Source organism: Schistocerca piceifrons, chromosome 4, assembly GCF_021461385.2.
Source record: "Schistocerca piceifrons isolate TAMUIC-IGC-003096 chromosome 4, iqSchPice1.1, whole genome shotgun sequence".
In the NCBI taxonomy this organism is placed as follows: domain Eukaryota; kingdom Metazoa; phylum Arthropoda; class Insecta; order Orthoptera; family Acrididae; genus Schistocerca; species Schistocerca piceifrons.
The window spans coordinates 74,714,804-74,738,610 of record NC_060141.1 but is presented as its reverse complement, the minus strand read 5'-3'; the positions used below and the strand labels follow the sequence as shown (position 1 = coordinate 74,738,610).

The 23,807-nt window shown below is 38.7% G+C and overlaps 1 protein-coding gene across 1 annotated transcript in view; it reads left to right on the top strand.

Annotated features, from left to right (window-relative positions):
- Window positions 1-9,543: 9,543 nt before the first annotated feature.
- Window positions 9,544-23,807, top strand: part of LOC124795413 (chromosome-associated kinesin KIF4A) — a 274,052-nt gene continuing 259,788 nt past the window's right edge. The window contains exon 1 of the mRNA XM_047259435.1: window positions 9,544-9,632. Within this exon, the coding sequence (XP_047115391.1) occupies window positions 9,615-9,632 (18 nt within the window). The 5' untranslated portion in view covers window positions 9,544-9,614. The remainder of the gene's footprint in view (window positions 9,633-23,807) is intronic.

Below are 23,807 nucleotides of genomic sequence, written 5' to 3'. Positions count from 1 at the left end.
AGACCTCGGATCTCCTATGGGGCAGTAGTGTGGTGGAAGAAGGTAGAACAGCAGGTTGCAGCTAAGATGGTTGCTAAGGTGCAGAGACTGGCCTGTTTAACCATAACGGGAAGAATTAGTAACACACCAACCACTGGGATGGAAACCATGCTGGACATGCATCCATTACACCTTTGGGTCAGGATGGAGGCAGCAGCTGGCGCATACAGACTCAAAACTGGTAAAAAGTGGATCTCATTGGGATATCCAGAATCACACACTAAAATTATGGGTGAGGCAAATATAGGAGTGGTTGGGGAAATGCTGGCCGACTATATAATAACTCCCAACAAGCCTTACAATATAATAATTAGAGGCAGGGAGAAGTGGGAAAATACAGTTCGACACTGTTTGGGGGGACATTGTCTGGTTCAATGATGAGTCGAAATCAGACCAAGGTTCTGGGCCAGGGTGGACAGAATTAAGCCAAGACTGGAGGCCATCATCTCTCTAGGAAAACTGGCCTCGGTATTCCAAGTACAAATCATTGCAATCAGGGTGTGTGTGGAGGAGAATGTTCATAGGTGCTACAAGGACCGTAGCATCCACATCTATTCAGACAGCTAGGCCGCCCTGACATCATTAGCGGATCCTGCAACAAGATCTAAGATTGTTGCAAAATGTCACATGGTTCTGGTGGAGCTAGGGGGAAGCAATAGGGTAAACCTAATGTGGGACCCTGGCCACTTAGGGATTGGTTGCAATGAATAAGCCGACAGATTGGCCAGGACGGGGGCAAAGACTCCATTCATTGGACCAGAACCTGTCCTGACAATCAACAAGGCTATGATCAAACTAGAACCACAGAATTGGCTCTGAACACAGCATGTAGAATACTGGACCAAGGTCTATAAATAAAAACATGGCGAGGCAATGATGCCAAAGCAGTGTTTTAAAAGAAGATCTGTAGTTCTAGGCTTGAACAGGAAAGAGATTAAACCCATGGTAGGACTGATGACCAGCCACGGGAAGAACTGTTAAAGGAACTCTTTGCACTATTTAAGGGCATTGGTTAGCTTCACTAGATATACAGGGAGCGATACTGCACAATAAACTCGGTTTCGGTACAGGCGGTGGTGATTTGACCAATGCTGCTTTAGCTTACCTGCTAAAATCAAATCAAGTCAACCACTTTCATGATAAACGTATTGTGGTGCTTGGTACTGACATCATGAGGTATGGATTTTATGAACTTTCTTATGAAGTTGACAATTCACTAGAGCTCGCTGGTGTAAAGGCATGTAGTAAACTGACATATGCACACACACACCCAACATCCTTTCAGCGAATGAATGCTCGCCTTGCTTTGCAGTTGTTTAGCACCAGCCACGGCAAAAACTACACAATTTTTTTTAAGAGAACGTGGAATCTGGGATTTTAAGATAGTGAGCCATATGCAAAATTTACTCAATATATTAACTATGTTTTCGATGCTCTGAATTCAAAAACACAGTCATATAGTATGAGAAAAGATCCAGATCATCCTAGAATTCTGTAGCATATTTCTCATATTCTGTCCGCTTGAGACAGTACTTTTGCTTCAATCAGAGCGTTATAATCGGTCAGAGTAAGACTACAGAGCATGTTAGAAATGGCTGAATACTTGCGGAATAAGGGGTTAGAATATATATTTACTCCAAGTTCAATCAGGATCCACTAGAGCGACATTTTGGTAATATCTGATCATTGACCTGTGATGACCACCTTTCATCAGAGGACTTTCTACATTCATATATGCTCCAGTCAATATATGTGCCTGTCAAGAATGTTTTATCAAAGGGAGGCAATTGTGAATCAGAGACAGTACCCATTCTTATATCCTATCTCAATCAGATAAGAATCTTGGCAAAGAAGAGTAAGAAAGATTACACTGACATCAAAAATTTTGTATTAGGGAGTATACAAAGAAACTGATTGCCATAAATCCCAATGAAAATCATTTAGAGTGGAAAGCCAAAGTTCCCTACAACAGTGTTCTTGGTAACATAAAAAAATGTATTGTACAACATAGAAGGTTATGCTGTACATCAGGCATAAAAAATCACTAAATTTTGTGCTTTCTTAGATTCGCTAAAGAATTCGTCAGTAGAAAATCGTCCTTGTTTACTTTTCACTAGCTTGAAGGACTATGGTTATCATCAAGGAAGAAGTTACTTATGTTACCCTTGAGCAGTACTGTTAAATGTCTTCCTACAGATAGAAGAAACCTTAAGTACAAATCTTTCTTGTGTATCTGCTTTCTCAGGTGACTTGCTCTATGAATGTTAGGAAAGCAGTGAAAAAATAAGAATAGTCTTCAGGCTATGCTTGTAGTGCAGAACATGCCATGGAGGCTGTATCCAAACTAATTTTTTACTACATGAAATGTCAATTCTGTTTCAAAATGAAGTAACTCAGGAAGATACTTAAGTCAACAAATACTAGTAAATCAACAAGGAACCTTTCTGAAGTGTCCAGAAGTTAAAAGGTGATAAAATATGTAGAAAATGTCTTCAATTTTTTATTTTATTGTGTAGCAATTTTTATTTATGGCCTAGTTTTGGTCTATGGACTTTCTTATCGACTGTAGGCGCATTCCATTACGGTCACTTTTCGGCGAGCCGCTTTTATTTTAAGAGCACTCTTGTTGTGCCTTGTGAGAAATAGTTGTTGATGCATTCATGGTTGACTACTGGCCAACAAAATCTAAATACGGACTGACAGGCTGAGAAGTAATTGTTGGAAACACAGCACTAGAAAAGGATTAAAGATCGACAATGTTCTGCAATACATTTTATAGAATTGAAAACTTTTCACAACAAATGACTTATTGTACTATAACCCTAGTTTATTTGCTGAATTACTAAGAGTGAGCTGTTAATGTGTTATATTTTGTAGTAGATTTCACGATCGTTATCTAGTTGGCCAGCTATAGAAATATGAAGTGATGCGATGAGAATAAATATTAGTGTTGTCATATAACATTCAATGAAACTTTTTTTTTCTTTTCTTACTACTTTAAAATATCGACAATCAAAAAATTAATTATTGTGTGCAATCTCGTGCAGTTAATGCAATGTCGAGTTGTCCTGTTTCCATGTCCAAACAATTGAAAAAATCAATTATCAAGATTGATTCTTGGCTAAAAATTCTAATTTAAGTATGTTTAACACAGCGTATATGAGAATCGTGACTTTATAGCATGTAAAATTAGAGATACGAATGCAACGGTGTGATTCGACTGCTTGGGTGAGCAGCGCTTAAATCGGAGCTAGTGCCGCCAAACGGCAGAATGGGTGCATTTGATTAAGATCACTCCTTCCACCTTCCATACGCTATGATGTGTGGTAACGAATTTTTTCAATTATTCAATTCTCGCAGACACATTTTTGTTTATTGAGATATTATACAGTTCTTGAGATTACAATTCAGTTCTTGAGATGCACTACAGATCTTGAGAGTACAATTTTAATTTTTTCCACAAAATACTATTTTTAAAAATAACAAACAAAAAATTAATTGGTTGAGACATTTACAGTTTCATGCTGAAAAGTAATGTGAACATACTTTTATTCTTACACTGCAACAGTTCCAATACCAGCAGCTACATCGATGACCAACAATAACTCTGATAGACTGTGAACTAGTATGCCTTGTACAGCTAGCAGAGGGGAAACTTGAAAACTATTCTAATTAGAAAAGTATATGGCGTGCACACACACACGCTCACACACACACACACACACGCACACACACACACACACACACACACACACACACACACAGTTACTTACACTGTGATAAAAGATGATACTACTCTGTAGTATTTACACTCAGTCCAATTTTATCCCTCTCATTCAACCAGACCCCCCATTCCACCTCTCTCTGAACAAGTGCATAGTGTGAATACAGGAGAGTTTCAGTCCCATCATCACAAATAAGTCTGTTATCGTTCTGAGGTGACTGCCTGACTTTACACTGCAGCACAGTGTACACGTCATGTCCTCTTGATCGAATACTAGTTTGCTGCATCATATGCTGTGGTTGCGGTGAAGCACCGTGAACACCACTGTACAGACACTGCAAATAGTCTTTGATAAAGAGGGCTCTCAATGCCACACGACTCACGCTTAGTCCGCCTCTGGGTGGCACCTTCCAATGTGTGATACATATATATTTTTGCTCGCAGACCTATAAACTCCACAATGCAATCCATTCGCCTTGTCTTTTATAAGGCCGATAACTTTCTTGTTCTGCGGAACATTACCGTAAGTATTATCGGCCATGTATGAAGATGTGTCGAATTAATTGCATTCGTAACTCATTACTTTATTTCGATCGCAGTTCTTCACCCAATAGATGAAGCTAACTAGAATCAGCGAAATGAGGCTTCACAAAATTATAATAAAGCGGTATATGTGGAGTTCAGATAGGTCTAGTACACACATCCCCAGATAGGTAGGTTTTGTGAGCTCTACTGCAACCTTCGCCATCACCAGAATTACAAAGATCTCATTGAACATTGGGACACATTTAAAATTTGGTCAGGTGATGGATTTTCCTAGACTATAACGCCCATGTCATTCGGTTCTAATCATATTTTCTTGGTGTTCCCCCAAATGCTCTATCGTTTTACCGAAATTTTAATTATTCATTAATTTTAAAAAATCTTTCTCAAAATTACATGTCGTGGAAGCCCTCAGTGTCGTATTCAAATCAATATACTCCTTGCATCCAGAGGGACTGCTTGAATAAGACAACCTAGGTGAATCTACCCGATCTCATGTCCTATCTGAGACATTGCTGAAGATTATGATAGTTAATATTGTATCTACGCTTATTCCCCAGCATTCACATCAGTTTTGTTGTGGAGGTCTATCGGCGTACGCATCATGCAAATTAATAGGGTGTATAAATTCTGCTTCTAGCACATACCCTACATCAGAATCAGCCGCTATACCCTCGATTTTCCCACCTAATCACTTGCATTCGGGTTCAGGCACTCACTGAAATTCCTCAATCGACAGCGATTGCTGCATGGTGGGCCCGTATAAGTTATTGACCTCCAAGTACACGAAATAACTCGAATCAATGGATGCGCTGAACCCCTCACCCATACGTGAGTTATTTACCTTGGCATGCCTGTGGACACATTAGCAAAGTCCCTCACGGATCTCTCACTCAAAGAAAAGAAGGATGCTGCACTTCATTTTCCTGAGCACAGCGTCCCAAGACAACCCAGATGTTGTGCAATACAAGGCGGGATCCAGAGAATATGTGGTCGTGTGCAGACACCGGAATTTCTCGAAAACGTCCACAAGCCAGCTTACGCCTGTGTCCAAGTAAAGCTGTGGATACTCTCCTATGGGGTGGATATGTTGAATTCCGGCCAGATATTCACAGCATGCTCATACTCTGCATCCGAAACATTTCCTCGTCGGGAACTGCTCGAGTGGTGTGCATATCCTCCCTAGGTAGAGTTTCAACAAGTTTCTGTAGTGGTACCTGCATAAAACGGAGCGAATCAAGGAAGCGGAGCGTAATTCTCGGCGTCATTCGTTTGGAGAATAAATTATGTTTCTCGGCGATCTTAGGCAGGACACTGACCTGGTTCTTCTCCCAAGGAAAATCAGTCAAGTGCTCAACAAGAAAGTGAGCGTCATATCCGTTAAATTACGAGAGAAAACAGACATGTGTCTTGGTAGTCTGGTAGTCTGCACTTCAGATTGCAGCGTCTTGCCCGTAAGCTTACAGTCATCGCTATGAGGAGTTTCCAGGATTCTATCTAACCTATCTAACGTTAGCCCACAAGTATAACAGCCAACTGCATTATTGCTCAAATCTTCATTCTACTTTGATTTGGTCATGAGAACGTTGTCGCTGTGAAGCTTATCAAACTCCAATGAAAGTTTTTCAAGCCCAGAGAGAAGCCAAACGGCAGGGTTATCCCTCACATAAGATTTGTATCAGTTAAGATTCGAATTATAGGGTGATGCAACTTGGTACACAGCCATATATGGTACATGTTTTTCTGTGAAAGTAGCATGTGAGGCTGTAGGGTTACCATCACAGAGAGTCGTAGGAAGAGGGGAAGGCATTCGAAGTCAGAGCACACCACAAATGGGCATCGCTCCTGATGGCGAGCATTTTGTTTTCCTCAGTAGGCATAATAATATGTACTGGGTCCTTGTAAGTGAAACCTTCTAGATGCTTTGCTAAATACTCACTTGTGGCAAAATAATTCAGACACCTTAAGCAAATATGTTTTTTTACAACAGTGCTTGCTACTTTTGGATGAAAGCAGCTGAGAGGTGTCTTCGATACAATCATAATGGTAATTGCCTTTGTCCTTATTTTTCTCATCTGAGAATAACAGCATGTTCACATGCAGCTTACGCTTACTGGCAAATATTGAGACACAGAAGGGTCTAATGAATATATGTTTACCCTGCTCATTCTGCACATCTGATTTGTGTTTCTCCAGGCTGTAAACATGAACCGATATTCCGATATTCTGAGCGTCAAATTTAGATATGTCCTGGAGCCTGAAAGGGAACCCAAAACCATCAAAGTTACAACACTTTTGAATGTCACGGTATGTACCAATCGAGATGGATTGTATGTTGTAATTTCTTTCACAAGCCAGGATTGACCATGCAAACAGGCCTGATCCTTTTCATTTTTGACATCAGTGCATGGCTTCTTAAGAGCTATAGCCTTAGGAAGCTTGATATAGCTGCACTCTCCATTTACTGGATTATATACATGTGGATGGATGTCGAGGTGTAGTATTTGGCTAAGCGCTTTGTTGACCCATTAACTTCCATCTTGGGAAGCTGTTCCAGTGTAGTACTCACTGTGGACTCACCAAACCATTTGGTGATTGATGTGCTCCGTGTTATCACGCCACCTTCCTCCCAAAGACAGTTAAGACTTGTCTCTTCAACGCCAAGGCCTGTTTAGGGGAGGGGTGGCATATTTCGATACACGGCACAGTGCTACATTTAATGGTGGGACACTGTGGATCATTAACAGTATTTATGAGCTCCATATCCAGAACAGGAAGGCAAGCTTTCAGAAACCCTACAGGGTGATGGTACCCTTCTGCTGGATTCTCGATCCTAGAGAACGAGATTCACTCTTCAAAGGAGTCCACAATCACCGAGTATTATAGCTGCAATATAGGGTTACTGACCTGATGTCCTTCACTAAAAGGAAGGGAAAGGGAACTGTCACTAACCACAGGATTACTACTACTATCGCTACTATTACTATAACTGCAAATAGTTAAAGCCAATGCTGCTGCTGCTGGCTGCATGGATGATCAGGGGGGTACACATACCTTGGGGTTTGGGCAAGACTGTGGCGGAGGAGGACATTGTGCATTACCCCAGTGTATGCGGCCTGGCTGTGACTGCAGTGATGGTAGTTGCCACAACCCTGAGCCATTTGCTGTAGGGTGGGTGACCCATGGATGCTTGAGTGGAACTGGTGTGGGGGCGAGGGAGGCGACATCTGTGGCTGTAGCTACTTGCATTGCAGCGGCCTCCCACGTAGTGACAAGCTCCATCCTAAATGGTGAAGCATGTTGCAGAAGACTGCCTCTTGTTGGAAGTCTCTTCACTATTCCCAATACCTATGCCATTGCGTCCTGTGAGGATTGTCATTGTCCCACAGGCGCAAGTACTGGAAGAAGAATAATGGGAGATTAGTACAACATTCCAGGTATCATCTGCTGCTGCAAGCAGAATGAGTACATGTATAAATTACCTATACCACTCTGGTTCCATTACACATCGCTTAGGTCACCTGGCATCTCCTCATAGAGATGCAGCCCCGTTTCCATCTCCTCCATCCATTCAGGCATCTCCTCGCCTGAATCACCATCGTCAACTGTTCGAGGTCTCTGAAATCAACTACAATATCAACATCTGATTTAATAAAAAAAAGTACACACACAAAACTAAGAAAAAAATTTGACAAACGAATATGTTACCGTACTTACATGATACCTGTGATGCCTACGGCATCACAACTTCTATCTCTTCCTGCCCCTGCTCCTCGAAATCATCAACAACAACAACAGCAACAACAAATAATATACAACATAATATATATATATATATATATATGATGAAAATTTTTGAAAAGTATGTGTCTAACAGCAGTATATTATATAAATCCAGAATAATATAAAAAAGAAAATATATGAGTATGTACTTACAAACTTGATGTTGCTGCTGCTGCTGTTGCCGCTGCAACCTCTCCACCTCCAGCTCACCCATGCTTTGCTGGATGTATGCTGAAACAACAAGGAAGAAAAATTAACTCTTAAATCTTAAGAAATGCTAATAAATCTGAACACAAACTATGACACTTTTTTTAACTTCGAAATCCGAACACGCAAAGATTTAATACCACCTAACTTTTTTACGAAAATATACTTCGAAAAATGATCACACGGTGATTTGATACTGAGAAACGTTTTTACGAAAATGTACACTACGAAATCCAATCTCATGCTATGAAACCTAAATCTGAACAAATGCTCTGATACCGCTATCTGAGCAAAGTGTGATTTGATAGTACAAAACATTTTTAACGAAAATATACACTACGAAATTCTGTCTCATGATACGAAATTAAATAGTGATTACCTGGTAATTCTTTTTGCCTCAGGAGTTTGGTACTGCCACTGGCGCTGTTGATTGTGCTGCTTGAAAAACGCTACATCTCGCAGGGAAACTAACACTGAAACAGACACACTGGTGTCCTCAAAAGGAAACTTCATCTTAACCTGGGAAATTCGTGACAGTATGCCGCCACGAACGCTTCTGGAAGATTTCCCACCGCACTGTATTTCTTTCCGGTGAAAACACGCCTTTAAGTCAGCCATGCTGGCTCTCAATGCTTATGTGCCCTCTTTTGGTGCATAATTTGAGCTCTCATTGGCTGATGAAGTGTAAACAAAATAAATGTTTCATACACATTGTCGCCTTTTATCTTGAACAAATCAAGTCCACATTACAACAGAAATTCCGTTAGTCAATCAATAATCAAGGTGAAATGAGGAAGAGTGGAGCGTGAGTCCTGTCTGGGTCTCGTGCCACAAGTGAGAGCTGCAAAAATAAGTTAATGTCCGATGTTGACAGGCGACGCTACCGTCCTTTCTCCAGAGTCTATGTAAAAACTTTCTTTTTCAGAAACCTTGAGGTTACCGCCTCGTCGCCACTTGAAATTCATTATGGAATGTTTTATCGTTCCCTTTCATCGAGTGCAATAAGAATAGCGGCTTTTAAATTTGCTTGTCAGGTAGCATGATAGTCGATCAGTAGGGTGTTTCCACAGGCGGGTTGTTGGGGTGGTGCGGCGATAGATATAAGAATGAGCAAGTTTTCGTTCTCTGCGGAAACAGTTTTGCACTCATGTGCAAGTTTTCATTCCCTGCGGAAACCGACTTTTGTACTCGCGAGTTATTTGTTCCAGAGATATTCTTGTCTAATCCCACTGTGCTATTTTCTTTGGGCAATGTTAACGTACGAAATTCAATTTCGAATTCAGTGCTAGCGCCGTGTTGTGTTTAAGTTTTGGGTAATATGCCTGTCGAAGAAAAGGTAAAGACTTGCAAAGTAAATGGTATCTTGTAATACGTATCCAGATGAGCAAATAATGGAGTGAATCTCATGAACGCAAAATTTAGATACATCTAAACTGTTCATTTGCTGTGTACATACAGATGTTTCTCATATGCAAGTGTAAAGATTTTTTTTGCCCCTTTGTATAATAGATGCCGTGATTTAAGGTGATAAATTTGCTCAGGGTTGTCGTTAGATGTCTAGGTACAGATATACTTAAAATGTTTCTTTCTAATTTCAATTTTTTGTTGACATTTTAAATGAATAAATGGCTTCGTTAGTGTTAATACAGTGAACTATGAGTAAGCAAGATAAAAGTGACCCATATATTTATTTATTGATCCAGGGGACCTCCCAAATAAGATTTATCGTGATACAGTTATATTAGATAACTCCAGTATACATACACGTAGAATATATATAAACGGATATTTTTACGATGACAGGACGGGTGGTCGGCTGCGACCTTGCTGAAGGATCCATCCCGGCATTTGCTAGAAATGATGTAGGAAAATCCAGATCAGGACGGCAAGCCGGAGCAAACTATCCTGCCTAATTTGAGATTGTCGTAACTTAAATGCTTCATTTGGTTGATCCCTGTTGTACAATGTAGTATTGATCATGCACAGTTTGCGGCATGTAATTTATAAATCATAGTATATCACTGCATTCAGTCGGGACGCGGAAAACATCCCCCCCTCCCCCCGATCTCTTTAGAATAAGACAGTAAGACCATGCGCTATCGGTCTTGGAACAGGATTTCCTCGTAAAACAGCTAAATTTTGTTCAAGTGTATCAATGGTATATGATGGTACAGTTGCCCGCTTTCGTTACCAACCACTGCTGTGCATTACTTTTGAAATATGTTTTAGCTGTCTCATCAGCGAGATGTAATTAATAATTACAAAATTTTAACTAGTGATGAAAAGCTGACTTGACTTTGTTTTTCGTCGGTAAGTTCAGTCTGGCCCTTGTTCCATGATTGTGTATAGAAATAATAGGGAAACACTACGGTGTTCATTATATGCACGACAGAGTACTTCGTGACATAGTAAGGGCACCCATTTTTTTTTTAAAAAAAAAAAAAAAAAAAAGAAAAGTTCCTTATAATGAATCAGACTGCTACTTTTAGTGATTATTCTGGTGGCCAGTTTCTGCAATTGGAAAACATGTCCATTTTTTATCCCTTTGATACAGAAACAATAATTTAGAGTTCATGCTGCTCGTGGTCTTGCGGTAGCATTCTCGCTTCCCGAGCACGGGGTCCCGGGTTCGATTCCCAGCGGGGTCAGGGATTTTTCCTGCGTCGAGATGACTGGGTGTTGTCTTCATCATCATCATTCATCCCCATTACGGTCGGAGGAAGGCAATGGCAAACCACCTCCACTAGGATCTTGCCTAGTACGGCGGTGCAGGTCTCCCGCATCGTTCCCATACGCTCCGTCACAGAGTATGGGACTTCATCATCATCAGGAATGGTATGTCACAAGTCATTGGTTACTTCAAACTGATGGCACAACCCTAGGAGCACAATATGCTGATGACAATCCCTCTGGCAGTATTTTTGTGTACTCCTTCGATAACTAACGATATATTTTCGTCCTGAAAACTTTGTGTTTATCGTCAGTGCTTGATGTAAACTTTTTATATATCTCTTAATGCAAACTTGCATGGTGTTTGTTTTCCTTATGTTCAGTTTTGATTATTATATACTGACATCCTTAAGGATTTCGTTTGTCTTCTCTGTTAGGATTTCTGGTGTTTTATTTGGACCATGCTTTGTATTTTCAATATGGCATTGACATAAACAGTGTACTTCTCTACTGCCAGATTTTATGCTTTCACATTCATTGGCTTCACTAACTCTCAATCAAATTGCCAACTTCCAATCTAACCAAGACCACACTGTGCTGTGGATCAGTCTGTCACAACAACGAAGTTTTTTGGTGGGATGGTGCAGGGGTTGGTCAAATATGTAACTTTAGCCATGACTGTGATAATGTAACCAGCAAAGATCACTTTTTCTTCATGTCCTACACTTTCTGGAGAATTGGGAGATGTGAATCTTTCCTAGTGCTGTATGTGAAAAATCATTCATTTTTCGTTAAAGTTGGTACTTGGTACACACATCTTGTTTCTAAATAATGCATTCAGACAGTTGACTGTGTAAAATTAAAGATAACTCGTAAAAGAAATTAATTTAAACCAGACAATTGAAGGTTCTGGATGGGACATTTAAATTAACTTAAGCTATACATGGAAGTATAGGTTCCAGAAATTCTGTGAATTTATTTAAACTACAGACTTCTTACATTGATATACTATAGAATGATGTATTTAAATTCAACCAGTGTAGTCCAGGGACTGACTGGGGAGTAATCACGTATTGGGTTTCAACAGGCCCAGTTTTAGGTCCACTATTGTTCCTTTTAGGTTTAAATGATCTCCCATTTAAAACCCAACAAGCGGATTTTTTTTTCTGCATATGACACTAGTATTGTAATCAATCCAAGCATTCATACAGAAACAAGAAATGATAGCATTGTTAATAGAAGTTTTCTGTGAATGGTCCGACCCCAATTTTGAAAAGACTAGACATTCAATTCTTCACGTCTAGAGGTAGGCCTACTGTACTAATGTTATATGCAAGACACAGTGAGGAAATAATAAATAGGGTTGTAACTCTTTGGTTGTCCATATTGATGAGAAATGAAATAGGAAAAAGCACATTTTTTAATTCGTATAACAACTTAATTCAGTCTCATTTATACTTAGAATCATTGCAGATCTTGGAGACACAAATCAGTAAATTATATTATGAGAAGGAAAGTTTCTACTCGACACACACTCCATCCTGGATATTTTTGCATATTTTCATTTGGTAATATTTGGAATAATGCTCTGGGGTAATTCAACTTTAAGTTTTTATTGCTCAAAAGCATGTTGTAGAAATAATGTGCTCACCCATCATCTTGTAGACATCTATTAAGGGGTTCGGCATTCTGACTGCTGCTTCACAGTGTGTTTATTACATTGTGAAGTTTGTTGTAAATAATCCACCGCCTTTCAAAAGGAGGAATGATGTATGTAACAATAAAGGAAAGAAAACATGATACTACTCCACATTTAGGTTGTCTTTAGCACAAAAATGTGTGCACAGTTTTGTAACCCAATGATACAAAATGTGTGACAAACAGCAAAGTAAAATTTGAAAACAAACTGAGTTTCTTCTTGACAACTTCTATTCCATAGAATTATTTCTATTCATTGCAATTTGCAGAAGGTGATGGGTAGAAATTTCTAAATCACATTTGTATTTCTTAAAATAAAAGAAAAAAAAACTCAATTGTTCATTAAGAAAACGTATTTACAAATTTGCAATATGAAATGACTTGTTCCACATCAAAATGATTGATTGTGCAAATGATCCATGGAAAATGAAGCTACCCAAATGAAAAGTGAAATACTCTAGGCATGCAGTAATTGAACCTAGAACTTGAAATCTTGCCAAATTAAGACTACGGTACATGAATTTTACAACTTGAATATTCAATGTTTTTTGTTTACAGTTTTTTATATTACATTTTTCAGTTGAAAATTAAGATAAATTATTTTGCAAGACAATTACAGATCCCAATTTTAAACAAATCTGTTGTAACATCTGTTGCTTTTTGATTTATCTTTGGTTAATTTAATAGTTTTAAAATTTAATCAGTTTCAACCCCAGTGTCACCTTCATTTGGTGTGAGTAAATGCTTGTCTTTTGAAATAGGTTTTACAGACAACACCTTATGTTCTTTGTTTTCTGCAGCACTTTTGCAAATGCTGTAGAAATTGTTTTAAACTCCCACACTTAAAATTTCCAGTGAAAATGATTCCGCTATTTCTCGGATAAGGATCCACATTCTTGTTAGTGCCTGTATCAGGTATGTTGTGTGGCATCTGATTACTCAGAAAAATCAATACTTATCAAAGGGCAACAAGTCTTTGAATGATTGGATTCTAAATTACGAGAAGATAATTTGTCGTATCAGACTTAGATTTTGTTGCAGCAACAATGCCATGTTTCTCGTAAGGTGAAAGAATCTAAATTTTCGAATGTGAGGAGTGAGTTTCACCTTAATCTAAGATTTGTATTTTCAGAATCTATTTCGTCTTTGAGAACATAAGATACGGTTTTTGTTTGAGGTTTTGCACTTTGATGTTTGGACAATGATTGTGGAGTAACAGCGATTGATATAGTTTTGCGCTTTTATAAAAATCTTCTGTACAGCCAAGAAAAAATTTTCTGTATTTCACCAGATTCTACACTCTTCTCTGTATTGCTCCATCAAAAGCATTCTTCACAACTTTACTGTGAGATGTAACGAAGAATAACCAGTCTATATCCACTTAAAATAGTTTCTGCATGAAATACACATTGGATAGGATTTACTAGTGTTTTTAATTTGCAAGTACTATTCACAAAAACCAAAATGGCACTTGACTCAGTGGCTGATGGGAATGAGCGGGAATGGCAAATGCCTTTATGGCCATTTCCATCAGCCTCTGTGCCAAGTTTCAACTTGGTTTGTCCAAAATTTACAGCCATCTGAACAAAGTATCAACTTGTGGAGGCATATAAGCTTCAGGTTTAGATCAGCTGTAATTTTATCTAAAAACACAATATCTGAAACCTTCCCATGTGTTAATTGCTGATGGCATAAGGAAGTGTTTTCAGTGCTCCTGCTATAACTGCTGTTTACATTACCACAACTCTGCAGTGACCCATTATTTACCTATACTGTGTTGTGTGATGCTATGGTGGTGTGGTGTATTTGAAACAGGTTATGTTTGCAGTGACTGTTTTGGAATATGCGATGACACTTTCTAGTATGGGATGTTTGTTACTAAATTTTTTGAGTGTGTTAGTGATTCATCGGACTGCTTTTGCGCTGTTTTTAAGAATTAGTAACTTAGTGTGATGTTGGCAGTAATGGGCAATAGATTTGTTTTTGTCTTTGGTATTGTCGGTATGATGTGTTTTTGCTGTTGGGGGTACATTTGGTTTGAGAATTCTGGGCTGGCCATTCGAGAGATGTTGATCTATTTCTGCTTTAACTCGTTGATTGCATAATTCTGTTGTATTTTGAAATTTGTGTTAATGCAATTTTATTCATGAATTTTGGGTTGTGGTGTCATTTGTAGGTAATGATTTTGGACTGTGACTGTTAGGTTTCGTGAAGTTTTTTTCCTACAGTGGTAAGGGTAGATTTCAGTATTAGGTACGTGAGGCAGTTTAGTGTTGTGGTATTGTGAAGTTTGTTTTACCTAACAGGGAAAATGAAGTGTTCAGTACCAGCTTTGTTGAGCTGTGTAGAGTTTCGTGATATCATTGATTTTGTTGAACTAAATAGGTCAAGCAAAATTTCCAATGACTTTTTTTTTTATCTGTGTGGGGTCTTTGTATCAAGGACTTAGTTTCAGCTACACTGGACTTGCATTTAGGATGACGACGGTTCAAACCCATGTCTGGCCATCCGGATTTAGGTTTTCCAGTATTTCCCTTAATTGCTCCAGGCAGATGCCAGGATGATTCCTTTCATAGCGTTTGGCTGATTTCCTTCCTCATTCATCTCAGTGATGATGTCGATGGGACGTTATACCCAATCTTCTTTCCTTCCATTACAGCAATACAAGTAAAGTGAAATTTCAGATTCTGGGTTTCTTGATTTTTTTATTGTGGTTTTGTTGATTGAGGTTCCTGTAGCTTGATTTTTTATGTATGTATTTGTTTTATGTCTTCATTATTGCAATTGTCACATTTAGTTTGTCCCTGGCCAAAATCTCCTAATTTACTTAGTTGTTCCAATTAGTTACACATTTCTGCAACAAAATACATTCAGAATTATTTGTATGTTCATATGTGTAAAGTGTGATGCCATGTTATCATGTCCTGTTTTGGTTTGCACATCATTGCCTCTTTCAGTTTCAAGTAGACTTCAGCTGATTTCTTCTCTTTTTAGGATGGCCAAAGTTTAGTTCCCCTTGAGATGTATATTTTGCAAATTAATTAAAGTATTTTGAGATGTTTTGAATGTGTTCATGCCATTTCTGTCCCTACTCCAATGTTTTTTAAAATATGCTTTTGATGCCCATTTCAATTTAATTTCATTAGTCTTTACCCTATGAGTTTATAACCAGGTAGCTGTCTTCAGAGTCATCTCTGCTGCTCCAGTCCGCTTCCAATGACGGGCGGTTGGTTCATCCTTGACCCATACATTAGAACTGGTACTGCCATGACATTATACAAAGTTAGTACTATCTCTTTCCTAACTTTAAGTGCCATTTGTAATACCTGCCAACAGCTGAAATTTTTTGCAATTTCTTTTCATGATCAGTGGATGTAATATGAGATCTCACATCCTAGGTATTCGAAAGTATTTATTTGTTCTAGCAGTTTTTGATTAATTACTGTTTCTCTTCAGTTTTCCTTACCATGGAACGCCTTACCTTAAAGTAGTTATAGATGTTGTCTTATCATGTACTACTTAGCACAAGGGCTAAACTGCTCTCTGTAATTTGTCCCTGTAGACTACTAAGATCATTTGATCATCTGAAAATAGGAGTATATTTATAACTTTATTATTAACCTTATAATGATGCAATACATTATTTTTCAATATCTTTGACATTGTGTGTATATTAAATAATGTGGGTGATAAGACACCTTTACATCATTCATTGAAAGATGATTCTCACAAACAACTTTCTTTCTGCACTGATTTTGTTGTGTGTGAACAGTCTGAAATAAAACTTGCCAGCCTGCTGCTGCAGGGGCTGTTATTGTCGACTTGAAGTGCCAATAAAACTGACTACCTCTCATAATTCTAAGTGGTCATATGCACATTCTGGCAACACTGTAGGATGTGGAAGTGTCTGGAGGAAGTATTGTCTTCTCTGGATCTATTACAGTGCTGTATAGGCTTGTAGTCTAATGGTAAATCTCACTCAGTGTAAACACACCGCTAGTTCCTTTATTTTTTAAACGGTATTTCAGCTGTCTGCTAAAGATATGTCTGACAGGTCCTTGAAGTTTATTTGCCTAATCCACAATTTATAGCAAAAGTTCCCCACAAAAGAGCTCATGGCTGTGTCAAGATCTGAGCGTTTATGCATGAGTTTACGTGCTGTAGAGTGGCCACTGGCAGCTAGAAGCTAGCTGCTATCTGAACAGGTAAATGTGGAGTTCTGCATTTTGGACACATTTCTGCTCTGGGAAGCGTAAAATTCTTATTTTACTTTGATTTTTTGCACAAAATAGCTTCAATAAACTAAGTGAACCCTCTGCAGTAACATAACAGGTGTAGGTCATTATGAGTGTTTTATCAACTGTAACTTTATCTGAAGTTTGGGTCATTCTATGTATACCTACATGTCGTAACAGTAGAAATGACAAATAGTGCTGTCCTAACTGTAACCATTTTTGCTAAATTCAGATTTGAAGGCTCAAAGGTGTGTGTGTGTGTGTGTGTGTATCTAATTTTCCAGTTTTTGGAATCTAGTACTTAGTGGTAATTTAACCTACGCACCTCAGTTCTTTAGGCCACTAACTTGATTTGATGTATAAAAGGCTGTATAAAAAGTAAGATACATCGTTTTTTACGAAAAATGTTAAACACTTTTTCCTTGCTGTGCTTTAAATTTTTTATTTTTAAAAATTCTTTGTAAGGGACACAGTGAGACATCACTTTATGTCTGGAACACTCTTTAGCCCTAATATCAAGCATAAGGAATAATGAAAAGCATTTCGCATTGCAAATAAGTTCCTTCCTTCATATGAAGATAACACCATCAGAAAAAAATGTCAAGTTTGGGGGTGTTGTAGATAACTTGATTTTTACTGAATTGTTTACATATCTAGTAGCAATTGTAGGTGCAAAGGAGAATATCCTAACTCAGACAATAAAATGGAAGCGCTACTTACACAACATAGACTCTGAGCACTACAGGGAATTTGCAATTCAAAGCCATCTGTATTCTTTGAAGGAGAAAGAAAAAAAAAAAGTTCCTGAAATATGTGGTTGACCATTAGTTCAGAACAGGAAACAGGTGAGAGCTGAAAACATTTGCCAATCATTTTGTTAATGTGTACTTTGTTTCATTGTAAAACATGTAAAGAATCAAGAGATAGCTTGGGTCCGTAAAAGTGGTGATATCGTTATTCTGTTTCTGTAAAAATGTGATCAATGAAATGAAATAAAATAAAATATACAAGCAGTTATATACCAGTATATGTAGATACAAAGATTCTACAGTGAACAGTGTCATAAACAAATTCGATGTAAAGAAGGAAGCTGTATTTTTAAAACTCACGTATGGGTATTTTTTTAATTTTGTGAGTTTTATACATTTTTTGTTTTTGGTACGCACATTCCTCGTGTATGCTTGCATTTTCAGCTCTTTTGAATATTTAGTTGACTGTTGGCAGTCGAAAAGGTTACACATGTTTGAGTGCTTGGCAAATTTTTACTTTCGAAGTAGGTGGAGCAGAGAATTTACATTAAATTTTGCTTGAAAAATTGGGTGAAGTGCAGCACCACATTTGAAATATTTTGGCGAATCTACTATGAATGTGAGAACAGTTTACAAGAGGTGTAAATGTTTCAAAGAGGGTTGAAAAGTTGTTGAAGACAACAACTGCCCGGGGTGCCCTAGCACGTCAATTAATGGCGACACTGTGGAAGTAGTAAAGAAAATTGTTCTGGAAAATCACTGAATCACTATCAGAGAAGTTGCTGATAATGTTGGCATATCCTTTGGCTCATGTCGTGCAGTTTTTCAGATGTTTTATCATGAAACGTATAGCAACAAAGTTCATTCCAGAATTGTTTAAGGACTGAAAATGTCGTGTGGACATTGCTCAGGAATTGCTGAATGAAGTTGACAACAGATTCAGAGCTTTTAAAGACGGGTGACAAAACGCAAGTATGACATCGAAACCAAGGACCAGTTGTCCCAATGGAAACTACCCAAAGAGCCAAGGAAGGAAAAAAAAAAAAAAAAAATCGACAAGCTTGATCACATTTGTAGGTTCTTCACTGTTCTCAATTGCAATGGCATAAGTGCATTGTGAGTTCCTGCCTTATGGCCGTAGGGCCAATAAAAAGTACTACCTGGAAGTTATGTGCCTTTTGTGTGAAGCAATATGAAGAAAATGACCAGAATTGTGGCAAAACCACTCGTGAAAACTGCATCATGATGATATCCCCACTCACACCTCAACGCTTGTTCTTAATTTTTTGGCAAAAAAGAGAACAGTTATATTGCCTCATCCACCCTACTCATTGGACATGGCTCCCTGTGACTTCTTTCTTGTCTCAAGGATGAAGAAATCCATGAAAGAATACTGTTTTGCCACCATTGATGAGATAAAAATAGGATCGCTGAAGTTTTTGAACACCATGACGAGAAGTGAGTTCCAGAAATGCTTCCAGGATTTGAAGTGCTGGAACAATTGTTACACCTGAGGGGAATTACTTTGAAGGGGAAAAAGCTGTTGTTGATGAATAAAGATTCTTTAAGATAAACAAAAATTCCCATTGCTTTATGATCACACGTCATATATCATTGTTTTCTTGTCATATATCATTGTTTTCCTTGACATTTCAATCCAAAACTGAAATAAGTTCACCTACAGGTGAGAGATAAGATCTTTTCATTGGATTTATTGTCAAATTCATAAAAACATGTAATGTGATTGTGGTCGTAATGATCGGAAATCCACCCTGGAGAGGGGACCTAAACAGCATCTTCCCTACTGGGCAATGAAAGGAATTGTGATTCAGCATGAGGTGCCCAGTTACTTTCAAGTTCTTTTAATTCACATGACACAAAAAAGTGTTCTATGTACCAATATTGTTGTATTTGAAAACCACATACTGTCCCACTTGCCACTCTTCCAACAAATAATTTTTTCTATGTGACATAACAGGTTCCCATTGGCATCTGTTGACTGTTCCTTGGAGTGGTGGTAATAGCAGTGACTGGAAATGCATCATGTTCATGGAACTGCCCTCACTGCTACACTGCAGTACAGAAATTACAAGCAGCTCACAAATCTGATTTACTATCAAGAATAATTTGGGATTGAAGCAAAATGGCACATTTTTGCTTCATGCTGTGGAAAAAAGCCTCTGTGATGGTATTGGAGGAACTGTAAAACTCCGAGCCAGAGGAACTGGATTGGAAGCTACATTGCTACATCACCATAGAACTACATCTTACTCCTGAGGAGCTGTACAGATGGGTGCCCCATAAAATACAGGCTGTTAACATCATCTTTGTTTTTTTTTGTAGGAGATGAAATTGTATGAAAATTTCTTGTAACACAGTTACAGTACTTTGAGGACAGTTTCCAGGGACAGTACTGAACCATGCATTTATGCACTGCTAGTAACAACGTTCTGATGGAGAGACTTTAGAGATATGTGTATGGGACCACTGTTACTATGGCAGATGGAGAAAATGCTTAGTTGGAAACAGTGCTGGATTAAGCCGGCATGGGCTGTAGCAAGTGCTAAGAGGAAGTGCTTTGTTTATTTTAGGCATCAAAATTTAGATCTATAAAATAAAACAGCACTTAACTCTGGTCCCAGAATGATACGTAAATTTTATTGGATGGTTTTTGTCATACAAACATTTAAAACATAAATTCCTTTTTGCACCATGAGAAAATATAAATGCTATGTTACTGCAATCACATTGCATAACAAGGGGGATAGGTCTGATGCCAACTACCACCACCACCACCACCACCACCACCACCACCACAACCCCCACCCCCACCCCCACCCAATAACACTTCTGACAGCTGTATCCAAAATTCTTGGAAAGTTGTTGTATTAAAGAGTAACTTCACGTATCTGTAAAGATAAAGTACTAAAAAAAATGTCAGTTTTGTTTCCAGAAAGGCATTTTCAACAGAAGATTCTATATGTGCTTTCACTGATCAAATACTAAATCTCTGAATACCTGGACATTACCCATTGGGATTTTCTTTAATCTCTCAAAGGTTTTTGTTCATGTAAAACACACATTCTTGTAGATACGCTTAAGCATTGTAGTATGTGTGGGATAGTTTTCCAAATAGTTAAATTCATATTTAACTGTAAGAGTGTAGAAGATTGAAATAAGCTTTACACATGAATTCAATGTGCAGGATTCACTTTTTGCAACAGAATATTATTCCAGTAATACTCCTTACACAGATGCTGTTTTGTCATTTTTCAGTGCATCAATCAACAGCATGATATGTACAGCCACATTTTGAGTTATATCAGAAATGAATGAAATAAGTTTTAGCTTGGTTTAGAGTTAAATGACTTGACTTTATAGAGAAATTCGGACAGTCAGCTTTGGAAAAAGTAAATAAGAAACCATCTTCTTGGTATTGGTTTGTGGATGACATGTTTGTGGTCTGGCCACGTGGTAATAAGCTTTGATCGAATTCTTTGGTTTTCCATGTAAATAATATAAATCCAAAAATCCAGATACTAGAAAATGACAACAAAATACTTTTCTTGAATGTTTTACTTATGACAGACCGATCAAAGTTTGGAACATAATATTTTTCGAAAAGTAATGCGCTCTGACAGATAATTACATAAGAACCCTAATCACCATACACAACAAAGGAGGTGTCATTAAGTCCTGTCGTTAGAGCTAAAAGAATTTGCACACTGGAATATCTGGGCCCAAATTAAAACATCTAGAGCAGGCTTTTGAGAAAAATGATTACTTGGGGAAGGAAGTAAACAGAATTCTACAACCAAATAACGAAAGGCTGAAGGACAAGCATGAAAAACTATGATGGAAGAATACAGTTTCTCTCACTTTTATTAAAATAGTAGCAGATCAGAAAGATTTTATAGAAAGAAGACATTAGAATGGTTTTTAGACCAGCAAAGAAAATAGATCAGGCTCTCCAATCTGTAGGGGATAAACACCCTCTTCTGTCCATATGTGGAGTATATAAAATTCCATGTACATTTGGTACAGTTTATATTGGAACAACCAGGTGAAGCATGAATATACAGCTAAAGGAACACAAAAGTCTGCTCACTAGGGAAAATAGAGAAATCAGTTGTAGCAGGGTGTGCTCTTCAGTCAGGAAGTCACAAAGTGAAGTTTCCTGAAACAAAAATTTTATCCATGATGATGAACTGAACTGAAATACATAAACAAAGGCATAATTTTAATAGGAAGGAAGAGACCATGAGACTTAGTGACGTATGGAGAGTAACTCTGCAGAATTGCTAAACAATCAATAGTTCGGTTTTATGTTAAAGGATAATCTCTCTTTATCATGTGTAACTCTGACCAGGCTCCGTGTGCGGGTTTCGTGTCCAGGTGTCCGTCTCTGTCTGCTCTGTCCGTGGCCCTTGGTGGAATGGAACATTCTTCTCTGATTTTCCTGATTGCAGGCTCCCAGGCTGTGCTGAGATGGTAGCCACTGTTGCGATTGATTAGGTTGTCGTGTAACCGTATTTCTATGGACTCTTTGATTACTGAGTCCCAAAATCGATTTGCACTGCATATTTTCTTTCTGTCCTCGAAATCGAAGGTGTGCTTCTTGTCAATACTATGTTCCTCCACAGCAGATTTGTTGGTCTGACCCAAGCGTACATGCCTGATGTGTTCATTGTGGCGCTGTGAGATGCAACGCTGCGTCTGTATTATATATATTATATCCCACATTCGCATCTGATCTTGTACGCACCAGGTGTTGTCAGACCTAGGGGATCCTTGGTTGAACCGAGAAGGTCTTTAATTTTTCCCGCTGTCCGGAAAACGGTCTTCACTTTGTTTCTTGAGAATTATCGCGATCTTGGCTGCTTGAGGACCCGCGTATGACAAGAACGCACAGCCCATTACTTCATCTTCATCCGGTCTCTCTTCTTGTGGTTGGTCTTCAGAGCTCTCCTTATTTGTATCTCACTGTATCCATTTTTCTTGAAGGTGTCCTTGAGGTGTTGCAATTCTCCTCGCAAACTTGCCCTGTCACAGATGGACCTGGCCCTGTGCACTAAGGAGTTGAGTACAGAATTGCGTTGCACAGGGTGGTGGCAGCTGTTGGCATTAAGATAGAGGTCCGTGTGTGTTTTCTTTCTGTACACTGTATGTCCCAGCATGCTGTCCATGTTTCTTGTGATCAGGATATCCAGAAAGGGTAAGCTTCTGTTCTCTTCTATCTCCATGGTAAATTTGATATTTCCGTGTATACTGTTGAGGTGTTGATGGGACTTTAGCAATTTGTTCCTGCCATGTGGCCAAACTACAAAAGTATCATCAGCGTACCTGTAAAAGGCTTTTGGCTTGTGTTTAGCAGTGTCCAGTGCTAGCTTTTCGAAGTGCTCCACGTATAGGTCAGCTATGCCTGGTGCTAGGGGAGCACATGGTGAAAAAGCTTGATGATATCATCCTCAAAGTGTTCTTCGAGTAAAGCCAGGGAGTTTTCTATTGGTACTCATGTGCATAAGGATGTCGCATCGAAGCTGACTAGTAAGTCTTCATTTTCCAACTGCATGCCCTGTAGTATCTTTACAAACTCAGCAGAGTTTTTCACCTGGTGTGGACCGTAACCCACCAAGGGTTTTAGCATCTGTGATAAATGCTTGGCAATACCATATGTCGGCGAGATAATAGTGTTCAAAATAGGTCATAATGGGACGCCTTCTTTCTGGACTGTTGGGAGGCTATGGAGATGTGGTGGTGCCGGTACCCTCGGGTACAACTTCGTGATGATATTCTTCCCTAGTCCTGAGTTGTTGAGCATCTCAATGGTCTTGCAAGTCACTGTGGTGGTGGGGTTCTTCCCTAGTTGTTTGTAGGCATAGATTTTTTTGCCAATATTCTTCTGATTTAAGCAGCACCGTCACGTTCCTTTTGTCCTCTGCCAAGACTACTGTGTCCTGGTCCTCCCTGAGTGCCCGTATTGCCCTGTGTTCTGCTGCCGAAATGTTATTCTTTGGCATCTTTGCTTTGTGTAGCACTTTGCAAACGTCTCTTCTTACTTCTTTTCCAACCTCTTCAGGTAGTCTCCATATGGCTTGCTCTACCCCACTTATGATATCCCTTTTCGGCAGGGTCCTCGGAACTGGTGCCAAGTTTAGG